The sequence below is a fragment of the Erpetoichthys calabaricus genome, chromosome 10 (genome assembly GCF_900747795.2).
Source record: "Erpetoichthys calabaricus chromosome 10, fErpCal1.3, whole genome shotgun sequence".
In the NCBI taxonomy this organism is placed as follows: Eukaryota; Metazoa; Chordata; class Cladistia; order Polypteriformes; family Polypteridae; genus Erpetoichthys; species Erpetoichthys calabaricus.
In genome coordinates, this window is record NC_041403.2 from 108,737,003 (window position 1) to 108,757,023 (window position 20,021).

Sequence of the window (20,021 nt, forward strand, 5' to 3'; positions counted from 1 at the left end):
TTTGCTTCTGCAAAATTGCGGAAGTGTTTAGGAATGTCGCCGTACTCGGTAGCATACATTGAAGACAATAGAGAAGGAGACACTGAACTTGATTATAAAGGTGCAATGATCGTCTAAGATTTCCTGAGGGCTAGGGAAGCATCTGCCAATTATTGTAGCCAAAAATGTGACTTGAGCTGTGAGGCAGAAGTGCACACCACTGTGCCACAAAGAACAACAAAAGACACGGGTGGAATAATAACCATTAAAAAGTAAGTAAAATAGCAATAAGAAGAACTGTGCTGATTAGCAGAGCCACGAAGTGGTGGCGTGGGACTGACACATTCCATGAATTTAAATTGCGGCTCAATGCAGATAGAACATCTTTTTATTTCTGATCTACCTGTGTTGATGCTTTGCGCTTGTTTCTTCCATCATGAAGATAGAAATGCATTTTAAATAGTAATAAAATTGTTGCTCTTATTATTATTTTACAAAGTTTTCTAACTTGGAGAGCAGCAGGGCTCCTGTAAGATTTGCTTTCTCTGCACTATGTGGTTAATTTCACATGCATTTACCCAGCCTGCGACAAGTGAGTCAGTACCCAGGGATCAGCGCTATACTGTATATTTGCTGGCTGAATGTATAATTTTTTTATTATGGTCAGCTGAAGTACTCCTCAAATAAAAATACTGTGAGTCTTTTGCTTTTTTAAATACATGCAGGGTGTAACTCTGACTAGAGTGCCTAATCAGTTAGTGACATCTTGCATACAGAAAGCAGATTGGGCAGCTGCGTAAAGTGACTGAGATGAAGTATACTTACAGTACGCACGCATGAACGTTCCTACACCTCTGTGATGTCATGTTGGCCTCACAAAGAATCATGGGGTGCTGAGAAAAAAAATATTCATCTAAGAGACTAATTTACAGTGAAATATTTGGTGAATCTCAAAATACTTAAAATACTTCCTGTAAAAGAGAGGTTGAACCTCTGATCCTTAGGACAACAACAAGAAAAGTTCTTTTATTCTTTAGAAATTTATTAAATAATTAAAAAACGGAACAAAGCAGGCAAAAAAGGAGCAGCAATATTCCAAACAAATTCAGTTGGTAATCTAAGAACAGAAGTGGGGAAAGTGTTCACTTTTGACTCAGAGGCCCTAGGTCCATAGCCAGCTTCTCTGTGAGAGGAAGTGAAATGGTGAGGAGGAAGACCCTGACCGATTCCTCATTGATGACTATAGGGAAGGGGACAATGAATAGAGAGAGCCTGAGCTGTGTAATATAATTCAGGATCTTCTTCATTGCAGTAGAAGTCAAGAGGTCAGCCTGTTTAGCTGAGCTAAGGAAATTCTCTTTAGAAAAGTTGAATACATGTTCACTTCTGCCTCAGAAACAGTAGGTTTGTGGTCAGTGTCTTCATGTTAATACGTGAAAGAGAGAGGGGTAATACCCTGAGAGATTCCTTGCAGGTGACACCTCTGTAAACAGGAAAAGATTCATTTGGGATAGCACAGCGAGGTCATCCAAGATCTGAGGCACTGTCTGCCTAAAATCATTTAAATTTAATGTGTGGATTACATTGTGAAAACAGAAACAATAGCATACAAATTTGCCTTTATAAGGAATTAACAATGAACAATTAGGTAGCACTTGTTATTTATAGTATTATACTGAAAAAAAATCATGGACATTCAGGCAGTCAGATTTTGTTTAAAGTGTGAGTGACAGATATCTTCAGCTAGCTGGCATATTTCAGAAATACGATTAGACAGGCCATTGCTGTGTTTGGGCCTCTGGCCAGTATAACCCTCCTTTCTTTTTCACTCAGGTCACAAACACATCTTAATGTGTCTTCACGCATCTTTCATGACGGTAATTTGCCAAAAGTTGGATGTGGCTCTTTTTCTTAATTCATTTTTTTTCTTCCAACATGAATTTGAGCCAGGCTTGAGTGACTCCCTGATGTCAGCAGAGGAGCTGGCTTGTGCTTGGCATTAGTATGGCGCAACTGCTAAGTCTTACTGTACATACCAAACTCCTGGGGCACTTCTTATTTCACTCAAGCACAATCCATGTAGACATCTCGGCAAGTTGCCTGCGAAGTCTGGAAGTCTGTCAAGCTGCCAACTTTAGTTTATTACTTATGCACATATGTAAGCTTGAAAGACAAAAAATTAAGCGAAACCTTAAAGGGTCAATGACTCTCGTGTCACCTAGACAACAATCTGGCAGGCACTTTATGATAGGCCATTTCTTTAACTGCCCCTCGGCCCCATCAGCCTGAACTGGGGAAATTTTACAGTCAGGAAAGATTTTTTTTCTTTTTAATATTTCATACAGTTCAGATGCTGCTGTCATAGCCCAAAACTTCACAAGGCTGCATTTCCACTTAGACCTTTCCACCTTGTCTAGCCCATTTGCGTTTTCACAGACAAAGCCAGGCAAAAAGCTCCTCTGTGTTTTTTCCCTCCACTGAGCACAGAAAGTCTTGACAACCTGGCACAGACTGTGCAGCTTGGATTTCATTTGAACACTTCATGTTTCACAGTGTATTAATCTTGTCATGCTTCTAAAGCGAGAGGTAAATTCAGCAAGAACACGAGCACATCTGATGTCCTTGGCCAGTAGGGATTTTTTCATGTACTGCCCTGATTGCTCAGTCTGTGTGTTAAAAGGGCCCAAGTCACTGTAACGGTATACAGTATGTGTACATGTGCCTCACTGCAGTCTCTGGGGCAATATATGCACACATGTGCCTCACCCAGTCCTTAGGGCAGTTTATAAATATATGACCATTACACATCTGTTGGGTTTCTATATGCAAACACGATCATACCTAAATCATTTTGATGATATTTGTGTACTTGTTCCACCCTGAAATAATTATGATGGTATGAACATGCATGCCACACTATAGTCAAAATAATGGCACATCCCAGTTACTATGATGGCTAGTGTGCATGTGGCAGACTACAGTCATTATGACATTAAGTATTGTGACGCGTGAGTCCCTGTCTTACACCCCAAAACACGAGGCTGAGTCTCAGTACTTTAGCAAAACCCGCTTTATTCAACTTGAAACAGAAACAGCAGGGTTATTTATTGCAGCGGGAGCTACCACTCTCCGATACACAGACAAAGCAAACGGGCAGAGTCATTGACAGGTTAGTGGCCAAGTTATACTGTTCTCTGCATTTATAATGTGTTTTGCATCACCCATCAGCGACAGGCACAGGTCTGCTGCTACGCTGCGAACCTGTGGTTGCCTCGGCAAAGGAGAAGCAGTCCTCCACAGATGCTGCAGGCGCGCTTCTGTGTGCCATCCCGTTTGGGGGAGTGGGGGTCCTAAAAAAGTTCAGAAACCATCACAGTATGAAAGTCCAAAGCACTGTGACAGCATCCAGAGTGTGTATATGTGCCCCCTCCCCAAGATCTCACATCTCAGTCACTTTGCTGGTATAGATGTGTCAAATCACAGTCAATATACGGGGAATTTCAAAAAATGTTAAATCTCATACGTTATATATTTTTAAACAAAACAGAAAACTGCTGCATTGACAAATTAATGTTAATACTTTCAAAAAGTGCCCCCATTTGTTCACCATCATTGTTAACACTTTTAAATCATAATATTGATAAAAGGCTCCAAATAATACATTTTTTAACTATATTTGAAGCATGCTGTATATTAATAAGCCACATTCAGTAAGCTCACTGATATAGCTGATGTACAGTATAACACTCACCACACTCCAGTTGTCAAGATGGTAAACGTTTTGTCCTCATCCAGCTAGATCTCTCCTCTGCCTTCAATACGGTCTACCTCCATATCCTCCATGTTACCCACTGTGATCTTGACATCTCTTGGACTGCCCTCAGCTGGTTTGAGTTCTACCTTTTGGGCAGATCCTGCCATGTGTCTTGGTGGAAAGAGATGTCAAGAGTACATAGATCAAGCAGGAGGGAGCCCTAGGAATAGGTGCTGTGTGATACCCAAGTTGCCCATAGCTGGCATACTCTCCTTGAGCCTGAGTCATCAATAGTTATGAACCGAACTAGACTAGGGCAAATGAGGACACATAACAACAAGAATGATGCAAAACGTGCTTAGTGCTTTTTATTTTCAAATCAGTTTCCAAAACAAAGTGCAGTCCCCAATAAATAAATAAATAAACCATGACAAAAAAGTGTCTATGTAGAAGTTAAAATCCACTAATAAACATCCATCCATCCATCCATTGTCCAACCCGCTGAATCCGAACACAGGGTCACGGGGGTCTCCTGGAGCCAATCCCAGCCAACACAGGGCACAAGGCAGGAACCAATCCCGGGCAGGGTGCCAACCCACCACAGGACACACACCCACACACCAAGCATACACTAGGGCCAATTTAGAATCGCCAATCCACCTAACCAGCATGTCTTTGGACTGTGGGAGGAAACCGGAGCGCCCGGAGGAAACCCACGCTGACACGGGGAGAACATGCAAACTCCACGCAGGGAGGGCCCGGGAAGCGAACCCGGGACCCCAGGTCTCCCAACTGCGAGGCAGCAGCGCTACCCACTGCGCCACCGTGCCGCCCCACTAATAAACATCAGCCATAAATTGGTTAAAACACAATTAGGATCAGCCTTCAAAGTCTTCATTCTATATGTCTTTGCTTCTCACCCTTAAGCTCTGCTCCGCTACAGGAGACACCGTGAGCCTTGCTCTCTTCTCCCACCATTGTCTCACAGCGTCCATGGGACATCTTGTAACATTTGGTCACTCCTGTTCTGCTTCGATGCTCAGCAGGAGCGACCCTATACCTGGAGAACAACTGCTCTGCACTGAGCTTCTGCTCTTACCGCCATACCTTTTTTCTGCCGCACCAGCTCTGCCAAAACCCTCACATCTCCTTTCACTCTCTGACTCTTCTTTGACTTTACCTCCATCTTTCTCTCCTTGTCTTATCCCTCTTGATCCTCTTTCTCAGGCTCCTTTTATGCTTTGTAGGTGCAGGTGCCTCAATGACGACCCACAAAGAGCTAAAGTGGAAACCAGCTGAACTCATCCCATCTATATGTGAAAAAGTGACCAGCCAATTTCGATATAGACACCTGAGCGCTTTGCTTTTACACTAAAAACACGCAAAGCCTTGGACCCCAAAGTGCTTCACTACACACTTCCCCCCACAAGCTGCCAGCTCCATGGGAGGTATGCACAGACTGACCAAATCAAGCAACTGGTAGCCAGGGTCTGTGGTATGGCCAAGCCCCCCTTTAAATCACTGGACATTAAAAGATTAGGAACTTTAAAACAAAGTTTAAACAGACAATAAATAAATAGTTAAAAGTTCATTATTCACAGGCCATCCTGCCTGGGTACGTGGGTTCTTAGTCAGGCATCAAATCTTCCTGCTGTTCACCTTTGTCTTTGCTCCTCACTGCCATAAGTCCATTCCATCACTGCCACCATTTGTGATGCCAGGGTTGGCCACTGCTGGCATAACAACCTTAAATTCAGGTCATTGATAGTCATAAACTGAGATGGACTAATGCAATGAGGAATAAAAAATTAATAGGTTGGTGCAAATGCTTTGTGCTTTTCACTCTTGTGGAGGCTAAAATTTATAATAAATAATATCCTTAAATAGGTTAAAATCAAGGGTTTAAACACAATGTGGATAAGCCCAGCCGCTCCATCTATCTCTAAGCTCCAAGAGGTGCCATGGATGCTGATGGATGGCGGTGGGGACACAAGCCAGTGAAGTTTGACCACACTTGCTGGAGAGCATCTCCTGCTGCTTAGCAGACCCTAAGGGTGAGCAGAGGAGATGTAGAAATGGAAGGCTGTCCTGAGGCTGGTGATTATTTTATGGACTGATCTTGACTGTGTTTAACCCTTGATGTTAAACTGTTAATGGATATTATTAAGTAATTTATTTTAACCTCCAGAAGAGTACTAGATTTTATTGGATTATTTATTTATTTATTAAAGACTGAGCTACACTTCATTTTCAACATGCCTATACTTGTTTGAGTTCTTATCCATCTCATTTTATGACCATCGATGACATGGGTTAAAGGATGTTGTGCCAGCCGCAAGCAAACCAAGCATTACATGCTTGGCCCACTCCTCTTCTCTTTATACACCACCTCATTAGGCCATATAATCAGTCCTGTAGTTTCTCCTATCTGTACTATGTGAATGATATGCACCTGTACCTGTTGTGTAAATCAGGGGACTTCAAGGTATCAACTAAAATATTTGCATCTCTCATTGATATTGAAGGCTGGATAAAGAAAAACCATCTCCAGCTTAACCTGTCTAAGACAGACCTCTTTGTTATCTCACCTTGTCCATCAATTCAGCACCCCATCTCTGTTCAGCTCAGCTCATTATTGCTAACACCTGCTCTTCACTGACCATTTTGCAAGGGTCTGGTTGTCTTGCAGACTCACTCTATGCAACATCGACAAGTTCAGATGGAGTCCAGGATCAGGCTTTGGTCTCGTCATGTCTGGACCTCTGCAGTTCTCTGCTAGCAGGAGTACCAGTACGTGTCACCATCTTGCTACAGATGGATCAAAATGCAGCAGTACGTCTGGTGTGCACTCTGCTGAGGTGGGCGCATGTTACTCCTCTTTTCATATCACTACTTTACTTACTGTAAAAGCACAAATTTAGTTCAAATCCTTGATTCTCGCTTACAGCATAGTCAATAGGTAAACATAAGGAGACACTTGTGAAGTTCTATTCTCCTTCTCGACCACACAGATCTGCTGATGAATGGTGTCTGATGATGCCACTTTTGTGTGGTATTAAATCTCAGTCCAGACCTTTCAAGTGTAGCTCCCAAATGCTGCCCACCTCTGCTCGATATCCTGACTACCTCCATTAAACTCTCTTGTTCTGTGAATTTCTGAGTAACTGAGATTAGCTGTTAGATTTTTGTAACCTAGGAATTATAATGAGCTTGTATTTTGTTCTGAGTTCTTCACTTATGTTGATCAATTTTGTAACCTTGTCCTGAAAACACTTCTTCCTAAACAGTCCTCCACACTGACCTTTACTCAATTGTATTGACCTCGCCTGTAAGTCACATTGAATAAAAGTGCCTACTAAGCAAAAATACAAGTATACACAAACATGAACATCTGCTACTCTCAACTTATTTTAAAAGTGAATTGTGACGATCACCAGAGAAAAGACGCATGTGGAGGCCAGTTGCTGATAAGCGTTTATTGTAGAGGTTTTTGGATAAAACAGATCCTAACAACTTCTGTTTTTTGGGTCATGGGAGACATGACGAAAACAATAAACTGCCATGATGACTATCACCTATCTGCCTTCCAGCAGCCTCACTCCTTCCTCCTTTCTTTTCATGTTATCACATGTCTCTTGCATTTGGTTGTAGCACCACACACACATCTTCACAGGAAAACACACTTATTAACTCAGGCACTTCCTTCAGAATCTATTAGGCAACAAAAACCTGTCACTCTAACCAAATCTTAAGGCAATAATTTGCATTTCTGTGGGCAGGCACTTATCAATATGAATATCCAATATAAAATTACATTTTTCTTAATGTTATCTTGGGTACAAGGATTATTTTGATAATGTATTAATGTCAAAAGAATTTAAATGAAATTAATGGCAGCAACACACTAGACTGAAGATATCGTAACAAGAAGTTTGTCAGTGCTATTGTGAGCAGACATCCTACCCTGCAGCTGATGAGCTAACATCAATGGAGTAGATCTTTTACTTGGAGGCCACATTAGAGTTAACCAAAGAATGGAACAAAAATAAAACTAGACGATAAACCTTTTAACATCAAGGAAGATTGCTGTGGGCATATTATGAAATAATGTATATTAATCAAATTTTATATTAATAGAATTTTATAGGCTATAATAATTACACTGTCGACGCCAAAATAGAACATCGCCAAGGCAGACAAAACATGTACTGTAGTATAAGCCATATAAAAACAACAGTGAGTGCAAGACATGCACACACACAGCAAAGCGGAGAAAGACAAAATGATAACTCGACTTGTAGGGAGCTCCCTCAGTGTTAGTTCAGTATAACTTGTTTAGAATTGCCTCTGCCCATGTTACCTATAGTGAACAAACTGCTCATTTTAGCTTCTAATGCCGGCTGTCTGCTAGACTTTTCTTGTTCTGTGCGGTTAACTACTTTGACAGAGATCAGACGATCAAACAAAGCAAAATAAAAATTCTAAAAGTCACAGTTCTAGGCTGCACTTACCATCCAGAAAATACTTATAACAAACACAATTAAAATGAAAGAAAGAAGGTTATCATATATTTTAACATTCTTGATTACTTCTACATAATACAATCATATTCCCTAATAGTGTTACATTCCAGTTATTATGGAAGTAAGTGCATATGTGGGATTCTCCAGGATGTATGACTGCTTATGTGCACACACGCCTTTACTGAGTCAGGGTGATAGAATACACAGAATCACTCCATCATTAGGATGTTATACAGATGCAGGTGTCATATTTTTACTGGTGAATTTGTCCGTATAAGTACACATATGGTATTCCCCAGTGATAAATCATATGTGTATAAAAGTATTACAATCCAATCAATGCAAATTTTTTGCACAATTTTACTTTCATGGCTAATTTTGTTTTAAAACACAACAAGAAAGGTGTTTTCCAGGATAGCATAACAAAATTAATTAAGTTCAAGTACTATTACTACTGCTGAATGTAATTTGCTTCTAAGTGAAAAAATCTTATATTTTATCCTCACTTCTTAAGTAGGCAGGGAGCATTTATTAATCGACATGAATATTAAATATGGATAAGTTAAGAGGATTGCTTAATGAATGCTGGCTTAATATAAACCAGTTTGTTCTAATTGAAATGCTGTCTGGGACACTTAAGTCTTAGATTTCAAATTATCATAATGTTCAATCAAGACAAGGACTTGACTTAAATATTTCAATATTGTGGATATATTTTTAACATATGCGGATTTGTTCTGAAATAAGAAACTGAATTAACAGAAAAGAATGTGCTTACTGGCTTATGCAAGGATGGTGCGCAGCCATACTGAAGTACACATAAGGAGCTCCTTCATGAATGCAGTGGGAGAAATGCTGCTTCAGTGACGTAAGTATCACCACGCAAGGCACAGCCATGACTGACAGAGCAGCAGGGAGTCTTCCCATGGCAGCTCATAGTTTGAGTTCTGTGATTGTCAGTAAAATATAAGTCGTCACTGCACATACAGTGTGTACGCCAATATTCTTACAATTCTCTTAGAGGAATTGATAATGCTGATCCATCAGAATTCTTTAAGGTAAATACTGAATCATGTACCCCAGGACACTGCAGGAAATTAGGGAAATTGTATTTAAGATGAAAGCCAGGAAGCACCTCTTGGCATAAAGGGTCAAACAAATTATTGAGTCACCTGATGAAGCTTTTAAAAATATCTGGATGAGGTTTTGGGATATTAGCTAAAGAAACAAGAATGATGAACAGAATAGTTTCCTTACATTTATAAAAATGGTATTATTGTCTAAAGACTTAATTTATCATCAGGTAATACACATGAGAGTATGTGGGTGGCAGAATGCGGAAGCTGGAAAATTGTTGTTCTGTTTTCAGCCTGGGTTTATTCCATAGCTTATGTATTTCTATGTCTGTGCTGGTTTTGAATTATTGCTTTACATGTCTTTATATGAAATTTCTGTTATGACTGTTTATTATTTTATATTAATGTACTGAGTCTTTAAATGTTTCATCAATCCTTCTGTTTTGTGGGTGAAACCCTAGGAGGCAAGGCCACCCTGACATCACTGCTGATGGATCCTACCTCTTCTTTTAATTTGAAGACAGAGAGAGAGTTCAAGCAGTGGATCATTAAATGTTGTTGGGGGGTTACTGTGACTGTTCTTTTGTTTTATGGATTTTTGCATGTGTTTTTGATTCAGCTATTTGAATTGTGTTTTGGGGCTTGTTCCCCTTGGCTATGTTTTTTCCCTTTTGATTTAAAGAATACATTATTTATTAAGATACTTTGTTTTGAATTGTTTCAACAAGCCAGTGGAGTATGGTTATCCTCTTCTTTGTAAGACATTTTTGCAATTTTCTGAACTTTTAAGTACTGTTTTGGACTTTAAAATCAACTTCCCATTTTAAGCCTGGGCAGGCCAAAGCCTGCAGGTAACAGCTGGGGCCTGGTAGGCTGGGGCAAGGCTATTTGTGAGTAGGTTTGCGAAGGTTTGGCCTTGTTGTGGAGCATTTTGGAGGCCTCACTCCCCTTTTTAGATGTTCGTATCTCCTTTGCACAACAATGGACAGTGTGCCCAGCAAGCTCCAAGACAAGTCAGAGTAGGCTAGTGCCAAGCTGCTATGAGCACCTCTCAGTAAAGCTCAGCTAAATGTGCAAACCTAAAAAATAATTCCAATAATTGCTAAGCAAAATCCAGAAAAAAAGCAAAAGTTATAAAAAATCCACTAAACTCTAAACAAACTTACAAATCAAGTGGAGTGCTTCAAGATGGCTGTTAGAAGGACAAGACTGCAAATACTCAAGTAAAGCCATTATCCTAGACTCTCCTTTTTAAATTCCCAGCCTTTCCATAATGTGACTGTTGCACAGCAAACATGTAACAAATTCAGGTGGGAGAAGCTGGGGGTAAAAACCAAGTGAAAGGATGGGTTAAGGGGCAATGGGGTGGCCTTTAGAAAACAAACAATTTTGAAAAGAAAGAAACCATTCAAAGGTGTCATTCCTTAGGCTGAAGTGATGTGTATAACAGGGGACAGAAAGTGGATGTGCAAACTTATTATTATGTTTGATTTTTTTCATCGCCTGCTGTAATTAAAAACTCTAAAGAAAATAACATCCATGTATCTGAAAGGAGTTAACTTTTAAAATATGGCAAAAGAAACAAAGCCAAAAAGACAATTAGTTAAAAAATATGAAGTGTTAAATTAGAAGCAAAAGCCATAAAAAATACAGAAGTATAATGACTTTACATATAAGTGTATAGCTGTCATTCTGGATATTGTTTGATGACTTAGTGGTTTGAATTTGCATGCATGTCTAGGGGAACTCTAGTCTGCTGAAATGGTAACACTGGGGGGCCACACTGTTGTTCACCTGATTTTGTGGGTGCAGTTGCTCAGTGTGTGTGTGTTTGTGCCTAATGAAAAAATGTAATTGCAGATTAGGACAAGCCACCATAAAAATTGACAGTGTACAGTAGCACATATTTTTCTTTAAAGCAGATCCCACCAATTTCTATTGTTTGGACCGTAGAAAACACCACTGCAACAATAATCTTTGAAAGCACCTATTATGACCTGTCTGATTTCTGTCTGCCTCAGTTCTTCCTCCTTTCTGACATATCTCTTGCATATGGAAAAAAAGAGCCCCTATTTAGTCAATGCCTTTTCCCAGAATCCTTCAAGCATCTCACAGACACATCACAATATGTGTGCATTAAAAAAATTTTAATAGAACAGGCTATTCCGACCAGCAATTTTACATGATCTGTAGCTTATTTAATATTTTTGAGATTTTCCTTGACCTCTAAAAATAATATAAATGAGGCAGCACTCAAAAATACCTAAAACTGGTCAACAGCACAGGGGTAGGGTGTAGTTTTTGAATATTTCACTAGATATCATATACCTTCAGTATGGTTAATCAGTTCACTGTGTGGCATCTTACTGAGATGATCGAGTGCAGACTTGTGGTGTTTATTCTACAATCTTGCAGGTGATTTCAGTGATTTTTTCTTTCTCCAAGCCAAATGGACTTTCAAAGGACAGTAATAATCGTGATTTTTGATATTGACGGACTTGCCCATAAATAGTCTGTTCCCCGTGAACAGAATGTTAATCGGTGATATTTCATTGAATTGCTGAGGCATCTATGGGCCAGCATCTGGAATAAAAAATGTCTGGAGTAGTTGCACATACACAACTGCATTTTGCACATCTGCACACACCGTGTTATCATTCAAAGAACTTTTGATCAAAAACAACGTGATTGTTACTTCGCACCATTTGTATTCAACAGATCTCACTTTCCGTCACTTCTCTTTGTTTTCCGAAATTAAAACTGAGACTGAATGGGAGAAGACTTTCTATGCTACAAGAAATCACAGGAGGCTGTAGACACTAACAAAAGATGAGTACACAAAATGTTAACAGGGATAGGAGAAGCTCTGAGACCATTGTATTGTGCGTTTTTTTGTAGGTGCCTAAAAGGGTTAATGGTCAAGGTGGATTCTTGATTTTAAACGTTTTTGAAGACATAATTTTCGAAATACATTTTGTCAAGCTAACATTCTATTTTTAATATAGATGCTGCCATTGGCTCCTTTGCTGTTGCTAGGCAGGATGACTGGGAGTTTACGAAATATGATGTCACTACCGTGTCCATATAAAGCTGAACATCATACACTTCATGATTGTCCAAGTTTGTGGATAAGTCAAGCCTAACTAAGACCCTCACATTATTTTTTGTTTCAGGCTCTGTTTGGGTATAAATTCTTTTCTGTTCTTTGAATTTGATTTGTGTTTTGCCTTTGGCTACATAAAATATTCTAGTTTCTGATTCTTTTGATACATTTTTGATCTTCGACTTTTTCTCACATCTCGGCCTTTGTTTATTTAATTCCTGCACATCCCATTATGACCTCGGCTAGTTATTATGCTTATGATGCATTTTCTGATTCCATTTTACTTTAAACTGCTGCTACTCTTCACAGTCAGTACACAAACATTGCCTAGTAGCGCATGTTGTTATGTGTCTGATTGTCATTCTGTAGACAGTTGTACTTCACTTAGGTCAGTGTGCTTGTCTGTTACTTGTAAGCAGATAGGTATACTTTATTGATACATGGGAAATTGAAATGTTACTGCAGTTTGCATGCAAAAATTAAACAGAATACAACATGAAATAAATGCATACAACCTATTTAATATTAAAAAAATAGAAGTAAAAAACTAAGTGTAGACAACAAGAATATGTTGTAACATCAAATAGCAGCTAATAAAAAGGATGATACCGAGGAATTGTTGATGATATCCAGCAGTTAGTTAATGTCTCTTGCTGCCTTTAGGCATGTGCGCTTGAAAAGAAAGAGTCTTCTCAATATAATGATTACAAATAGGGAAAAAATTAAATGTACCTCCTTACCTCCAAAGTGCAGCCTGTTTGCTTTTCCGAGTCTGTGGTCGTGTTTGTAGTCTATTTGTGTGCACTATGGCCTACTTCACGTATATGACATGTCTTGATGTGTGCCATTTATTGTACATTATGCGTTTTGAGAAGTAACTTAATAACAGCTCAACACTCCCCGCACTTCCACTGTACCTGACTGCAGCATTCTCCAGGTCAGGATCCAGAGCACTAACCACTCCCACCAGGGCGCCAACACGTGCATCTTCTTGGACCTCCATAATAGAAGAAGATGGACGAAATAATGGTGGCTCATCTGCATCAATGACACTGACCCGCACAATAGTCTGGTCACGGAATGATCCAAGGTCAACAAAGCGGGGATCCACATGCTTGTTCACAGCTTCAACCACCACATTGTGGGTCCGCTTATTTTCAAAATCCAATTGCTGAAATAAATCGAAAAGAGTATCACCATTAGTGATCAGTTGGAATAGTACTAAGAACTGAGACCAACAACAGATACAGCATCACTGACATGCTTCACTTGATACTTTAGCATACAGAATGTGGTTTAGAGGGGAACACATCATATATTACAAAATATTACAAAAGTTTATATTAATCTTCTAGTTTAGTTTGAGTTTAGTCTGAGATCCACAGTGGGTTCAAGGGAATCAGGATGCTCTATAATTCTTTATTGACCGCCCATCTTTACATGATTCTAATAAGCTGTAGACTGCCATGCTTTACAAGAAGAGATGAATGGAAGAGTATACACTTGACTAAAACAGTGTAGAAGGGCTTTAACTTACAGAACACAGAGAAACTGAAATATAAAGAATTTTTTAAATAAACAAAAGTGGAATTCATTGTACAATTCCATCACAGAAGGTGGCTTTGGCAAATGTAACTGGTACTGCTACTAGCTATCATCACTGGCATTGAACCTTGTTGTTCTCTTGATAATTTTTAAATATTATACAGCTGTCTATGTGCAGCAAAAGTCCAGATTTTTATAATTTCAGAATCTGGCAACCTTACAGAATACAGATTGTCACTACTGCTTACAAATCCATAACCACTTAGTCACAGTCTAAGGGTTTGGAGCCTTCGATCAGACAAGATACAACAATTACTGCTTTTCTCAGGTGCACACAATACATTACCAATTCTATTAAGAGGCAGGCACTTGATTTAAGGCCCTTGCTTGATTTTTCTGATAAAATAATTTGCATTTTCATTGAAAAGGATTTTTTTTTTCATTTTAAATCATGTTGTTTTAAAGGAGAAACCAGCTAACTTTGGAAAACATTAAGTTTAAAGAAATGAGAGAACTTGCCTGTACAGAATGGCTATGGGCCTACAGATAGTATGTACAGTCAACAGCAAACTCTATCTATCTATCTATCTATCTATCTATCTATCTATCTATCTATCTATCTATCTATCTATCTATCTATCTATCTATCTATCTATCTATCTATCTATCTATCATATAGTGCCTTTTGTTTGGAAAGGTATGCAATTTCTGTCTATCATACTATATGATACCATTCATATCTATCTAATATATGAACAGCACTATATAAATCTTTCAGAAAAACTTTACTACCCATAATACATTCATTAACCACATGCAGTACTGTTATGTAACAAGACATTAACAAAGGCTTCTTTTGGTCTTAAAAACACGAAGCATCAATAAAGTAATTATTTACCTCTTTGCAATATGGCAAACTATGATAACTTATGTGGGCGATAATATGGCTCTCAATATTGCATACTTCAGTATAAGCCTTGTGATTCCTTAATTAATGCTAAATGAAGCTCTTGTATTCACAAGGCATTTTAGCAGCATACCACAAGCTCTTAACATGACATAATGCATAGAGATAAATAACCCCTTTACTGATACTTTTTAAGTGTTATTAAGACCAAAAGAAGCCTTTGTTAAGGTCTTATTACATAACATTACATGACTAATGCACATTTTACATAGTTATCTATCTATCTATCTATCTATCTATCTATCTATCTATCTATCTATCTATCTATCTATCTATCTATCTATCTATCTATCTATCTATCTATCTATCTATCTATCTATCTATCAATTTACAGTGCCTATAAGAAGATAAAAAGTTTTCACATTTTATTGTTATACAATATTAAATCAAAGTGGATTTAATTTGGGTTTATTGACATTGATAAATGGAAAAATACTATTTAATGTTAAAGTGGAAACAGGTAGCTGCAAAATGGTCTAAATTAATTAGAAATATAATACAGAAAATAATATGTATTGACACTCATGCAGAATATATACTATTACAAAATATCCGACAGTGAAAACAAGAAGAAGAAAATTAAATAAGGTAATGTTACTGAGAACACACATTCAACTTTAGAATTAAACCTGACCTTCTTTTACATTAATGGTAGCCATTTGATGCTTTTTTTTATGTTTTATTAAATGGTCTGTGTCTGGGACGCACTTTTGAGGAGAGGACCGGGGTAAGAGGACATGTCAACAACAGGACACGAGATGGCAGCCAACCCGGGGTTGCACTGGGGCCACCGACAGGGGGTGCCAGGACAGCTCCGGAGCCTTGGCATGCAGCACTTCCACCTCACCCAGAAATGGTGCCGGAAAAGGAACTGGATTCCCATGCAGCACTTCCACCGGAAATTGATCGAGGAGCACCTGGAGCACTTCCGGATGCAGTATAAAGGAGGCCACCTCACTCCACTTGGGGAGCCAGAGTTGGGAGGCAGAGGACGGAGCTTGAGAGGAGTGAAGGAGGCAGAAGAAAAGCAGAAGAATAAAGAAATGAAAAAAGACAGAGCATTGTGGGGTTTGTGCACTGTGTGCATTGTGCTATGCAGGAGAAGAGAAAATAAACGTGTGTGTTTTGGACTTCTGTGTGTCCTGTGTCTATTTGTGTTGAGGCTGATCTTTCACGTTAAGCAATATCAAAAAGTTCAGAGCTGTTGCCTCTGGTCACCACGAACCTCATTTATAAATGGTGCATGGTGTATAAAAAACTAAACTTGATTTAAAGCCAAGCACATTTTCACAGCGCCTCACATCTTGCGTACACACGTTTATGCTCGGTTTTATAAACTGATGACACCCAGCGTCATTGCAGTGCCACTGTTTCTGTGTCGTTTCCCTTCTTTTTCATATTCGCATCCATGACGTGGGATTTATCATATACACTGAAATTAATTGCATATCATTTAACAAATTTAATTCACTTCATTGTAATCATTCTGTAAGAATATAATGGTGCACAGAATGGCCAAACTGTTCCAAATGCCATACTTGCTTTAGCGTTGTTAGAAGAAATGGAAGAATTAGAAGAGAGTGTGCATTTACAGATGATGAAAAGTGGCTTGTAAGTTGATTTCAACTTCCAAGAGTTATCCTTTTGAAGCTGTGTGCTGAACTGGTGCCAACTTCACAAAGGCAGACTTTGAGGAATTGTGCTTTACCTGCTCCTTTGAAAGTTCTGTCCACCCTCTGGTTTTTAGCCACAGGAAGTTTTCAATGTGAATTTACTAACCAATCAGGTATGTAATCTGAGTGGTCAGCTGCACACATATTGCTATTGCAACGGTGCTGAAGAAGTTATATCAGCCAGGGTTGAATCACCAAAAGAATGAGCCGGCATTATCATCTATAGCAGAAGCGCCTATAAAAGCAGCAACACTGCACTGTCACACGCACTTTTTTTCCAAGTAGTGCGGCAAAAGGCAAACAGTCCTTTTAATGATAGTGAGTCTCCTCAATGAGCAAAGATTCGATCTGTTGTGGTACGCGGCGCCGACTCTACACTATAAAGGTGCCTTCAGAGAATGAATTTGCTTGTGTAAATAGAAAGCATTTCTGTTCTATTAATGAGCTGCTCTATAGACCACAGAAAGTGTATTGCATTGCGTAAGCATGTAACATGCCACATAAGGTGGCACACAATCGTGGCTTGCCCGTATCTGAAGAGACACAGTATGATGAAGCTGACCCTGACCCACCAAATGATCAGCCAAATCGAAAAGCGCTACAACTTCATTTGAATGTAATTAGTAGAATGTAAAAACAGGTAATCAGATGAAGCATTTATTTTTATTCAATTCATTTAATTTGTGGTCAGTATCACATAGTGCAGCCCTTATATTCCTTATTTCATTGGTCACATCTCTTACAGCATCCATTATTGCATATTGTGACTTCAGAACAGCATCTGTAAGCACACAGACAGATGGCTGCCCAGCGGTTTCCGAGGCAGAGGTGTCTGCAAAGCCTGCCCCCAAAGATGTGTTCGGCACAGCAGCACCATCACCGCATTAATTCACGTTCTTGGCATGGGGGTAAGTGTTTGTAATATTGTCTGAAACAGAATAAACAGATAGCGGCATGCAACTTACTTTTCACATCAACTTTAATATCTGACCACTTTTTTATTTTGGGCACTGTGCGACTTTCTGAACTTGAACTTTCCAGTGTCTCCACCACTCTGTATCACTCGATCAACTTCCTTTTGTTGCTTATATCACTGCTTAAGCCAACACAGAGTACATTTTTACCTGCCTCCACTTCACATTCGCTGAAATTCTTCTTTTTCCCACATGCTTTTTCCATTGTCTTTTAACAAAGCACTGAATGGAATAGGCTATTTATATTGATTTGCATATTCAAATTTGCAAAATTCTGGGAGGAGTCAGGGTGGGCTGTTGTTCTGTGCATGTGCGCTAAATTTCACTTTCATAAGGATTTATAAAGAGGAAGTGCCTGGAATTTGGCGTATGCACTGTTTTGTGCATCTGGAGTTTTAAGTGTGTACGCACATTTCCAGTTTTGTCTGTAAGCCATGTTTTAATGTGAATTCTACGCACAGCGTTATACATGAGGCCCCATGTGTGTAGTGTTTGCTCCCATGTTCTCACTGTGTCACTGTGCTTTTCCTCAGACGCTATCCTCCACATTCTAAACACATGCAGGTTAGTCTGGCTCGTGACTCTAGCTTAGCCTGGTTTTAGTAAATGTGCTCCATGGCAAACAGAGCAGGGTTTACATCTTTCTCTTGATGATGTTTCCAATAAAGGCACCATTCCTATATGGAAAATGAATGAATGACCACTTTTTTAGCTGAATGTAGTGCATAACAAATTAACTTTGTTTTGTTTTGTACCTTTAGTTACAATATAACAATCAATGCTCAACATCTATGAAATTGATGTTGTTGAAATGGTAAAAATCACTATCACAAGATTTAATACATTAAAACTATCTGCAGACATAATGTACCCTAAATTATAACGAATGAAAATGAATCCCACCACTCCTCAAAAGTTCTCAGGCTGACGATTAAATCATCATTGTCAACAAATGAATGTCACCTTACAATGTACACCACACTTTTAATCTACTGATGAAATATTGTCAGTGATTTATGACACAAATATTTACAGTGGTACTGGGACTCTGTTGCTTAATTGAAGGTAGCTTAGTCTGTCTAGCTCAGCATGTTGCCGTCATGGTCCTCACTACACAAGTGGATTTTTGAAAATGCCATTCCTTTTGCAATTTTTTTCAGCTACTGATGAGATTTCACATCACTTTTTCTAGGCAATTTTGTATATTGCAAAAATTTGTACTTACAAAATGCCCCTATTTGCTTATAAAATGTCTGTCAATTACATTGAGTGCAGGCAAAAACTGTCCATAAATTCTTTCCTGGTTTCCATAAATATCATTGTACCCTATCCATCCCTGTAGGCATGGTGGTACAGTGGTTAACACAGCAGTTTCACAGATAGAGCATCTTAAAAAAGTGTTTGCAAACAACTGCTGGACAAGATTATGACAACATAAAACCAAACAGCCAGTCATAAATCTCTGTTGTCTTTCAATTTTTACAGATCGCTATGTCCAAATCCATTAGTACAGATCGTACTTATTTACTTATCATTCTGCCTGGTGCTACAGTATTTCATACATACAAAGTAATGTAGAAAGTGAGACTTCATAAGTGGTAACTGAGAAAATTCCCATAGCATATGAACACAGCAAATATCCAGTGAGTCTTTCAAGCATGAAATTTGATGGCATAATATAGGCGAGTCAGTGCTGGCAGTTGTGAGGTTAGTAAGTTAAGGGACAGGGAAGCCATATATGATGCTGTCAGCTGTAACTGTTGTTACCATGGTCCATTTATATTTGTTTAACTGTATCTGGAGAAAACCATTCAAGCAGAGAGAACAGGTACAGTGATTTCACAAAGTATTCAGACACTTTTAATTTCTACTCATTACATTGTGCTGTAGATTTTAATTTTTTTTTAATTGATTTTATTAAAAGCAAGTAACATTCCATACAATCAACTCAAACTTAACAAGACTAAATTCAATTCAACACCCACCCAAGAGTAAGAGAGGAGGGCCAACAGCTAGAGTAGAAAAGAGGGATGAGAATCCCTTTTCCTAATATAAATACTTATTCTAAAATGTTATTGATTAGATCCTGCCAGGTTTTAAAAATGGTTTGAACAGATCCTCTAAGTGAGAGTTTGATTTTTTTCCAATTTCAAACAGTACATAACATCAGTTACCTACTGACTTAAAAGAGGTGGACTAGGATTCTTCTAGTTGAGCAAGATAAGCCTTTGTGCTAATAGTGTAGTAAAGGCAATTACAGTTTGTTTGTCCTTCTCCTCTTTAAGCCCATCTGGGAGTCCACCAAACACAGATGGATTAAGAGAAATTGTGACACCAAGGCCCTCTGATAGGCATTTAAAGATTTTAGTCCAGAATGATTTTGCACACCTAAAACATATGGTCCAGTGAGGCTGGAACTTGATTGAA

The 20,021-nt window shown here is 38.8% G+C and overlaps 1 protein-coding gene across 1 annotated transcript in view; it reads right to left on the bottom strand.

The window, feature by feature from the left end:
• The window catches only part of LOC114659307 (cadherin-22-like), a 785,264-nt gene that overhangs the window by 337,146 nt on the left and 428,097 nt on the right, over nucleotides 1-20,021 (bottom strand). Inside the window, exon 6 of the mRNA XM_051932845.1 lies at nucleotides 13,353-13,606. Coding sequence (XP_051788805.1) covers nucleotides 13,353-13,606 — 254 coding nt within the window. The remainder of the gene's footprint in view (nucleotides 1-13,352; nucleotides 13,607-20,021) is intronic.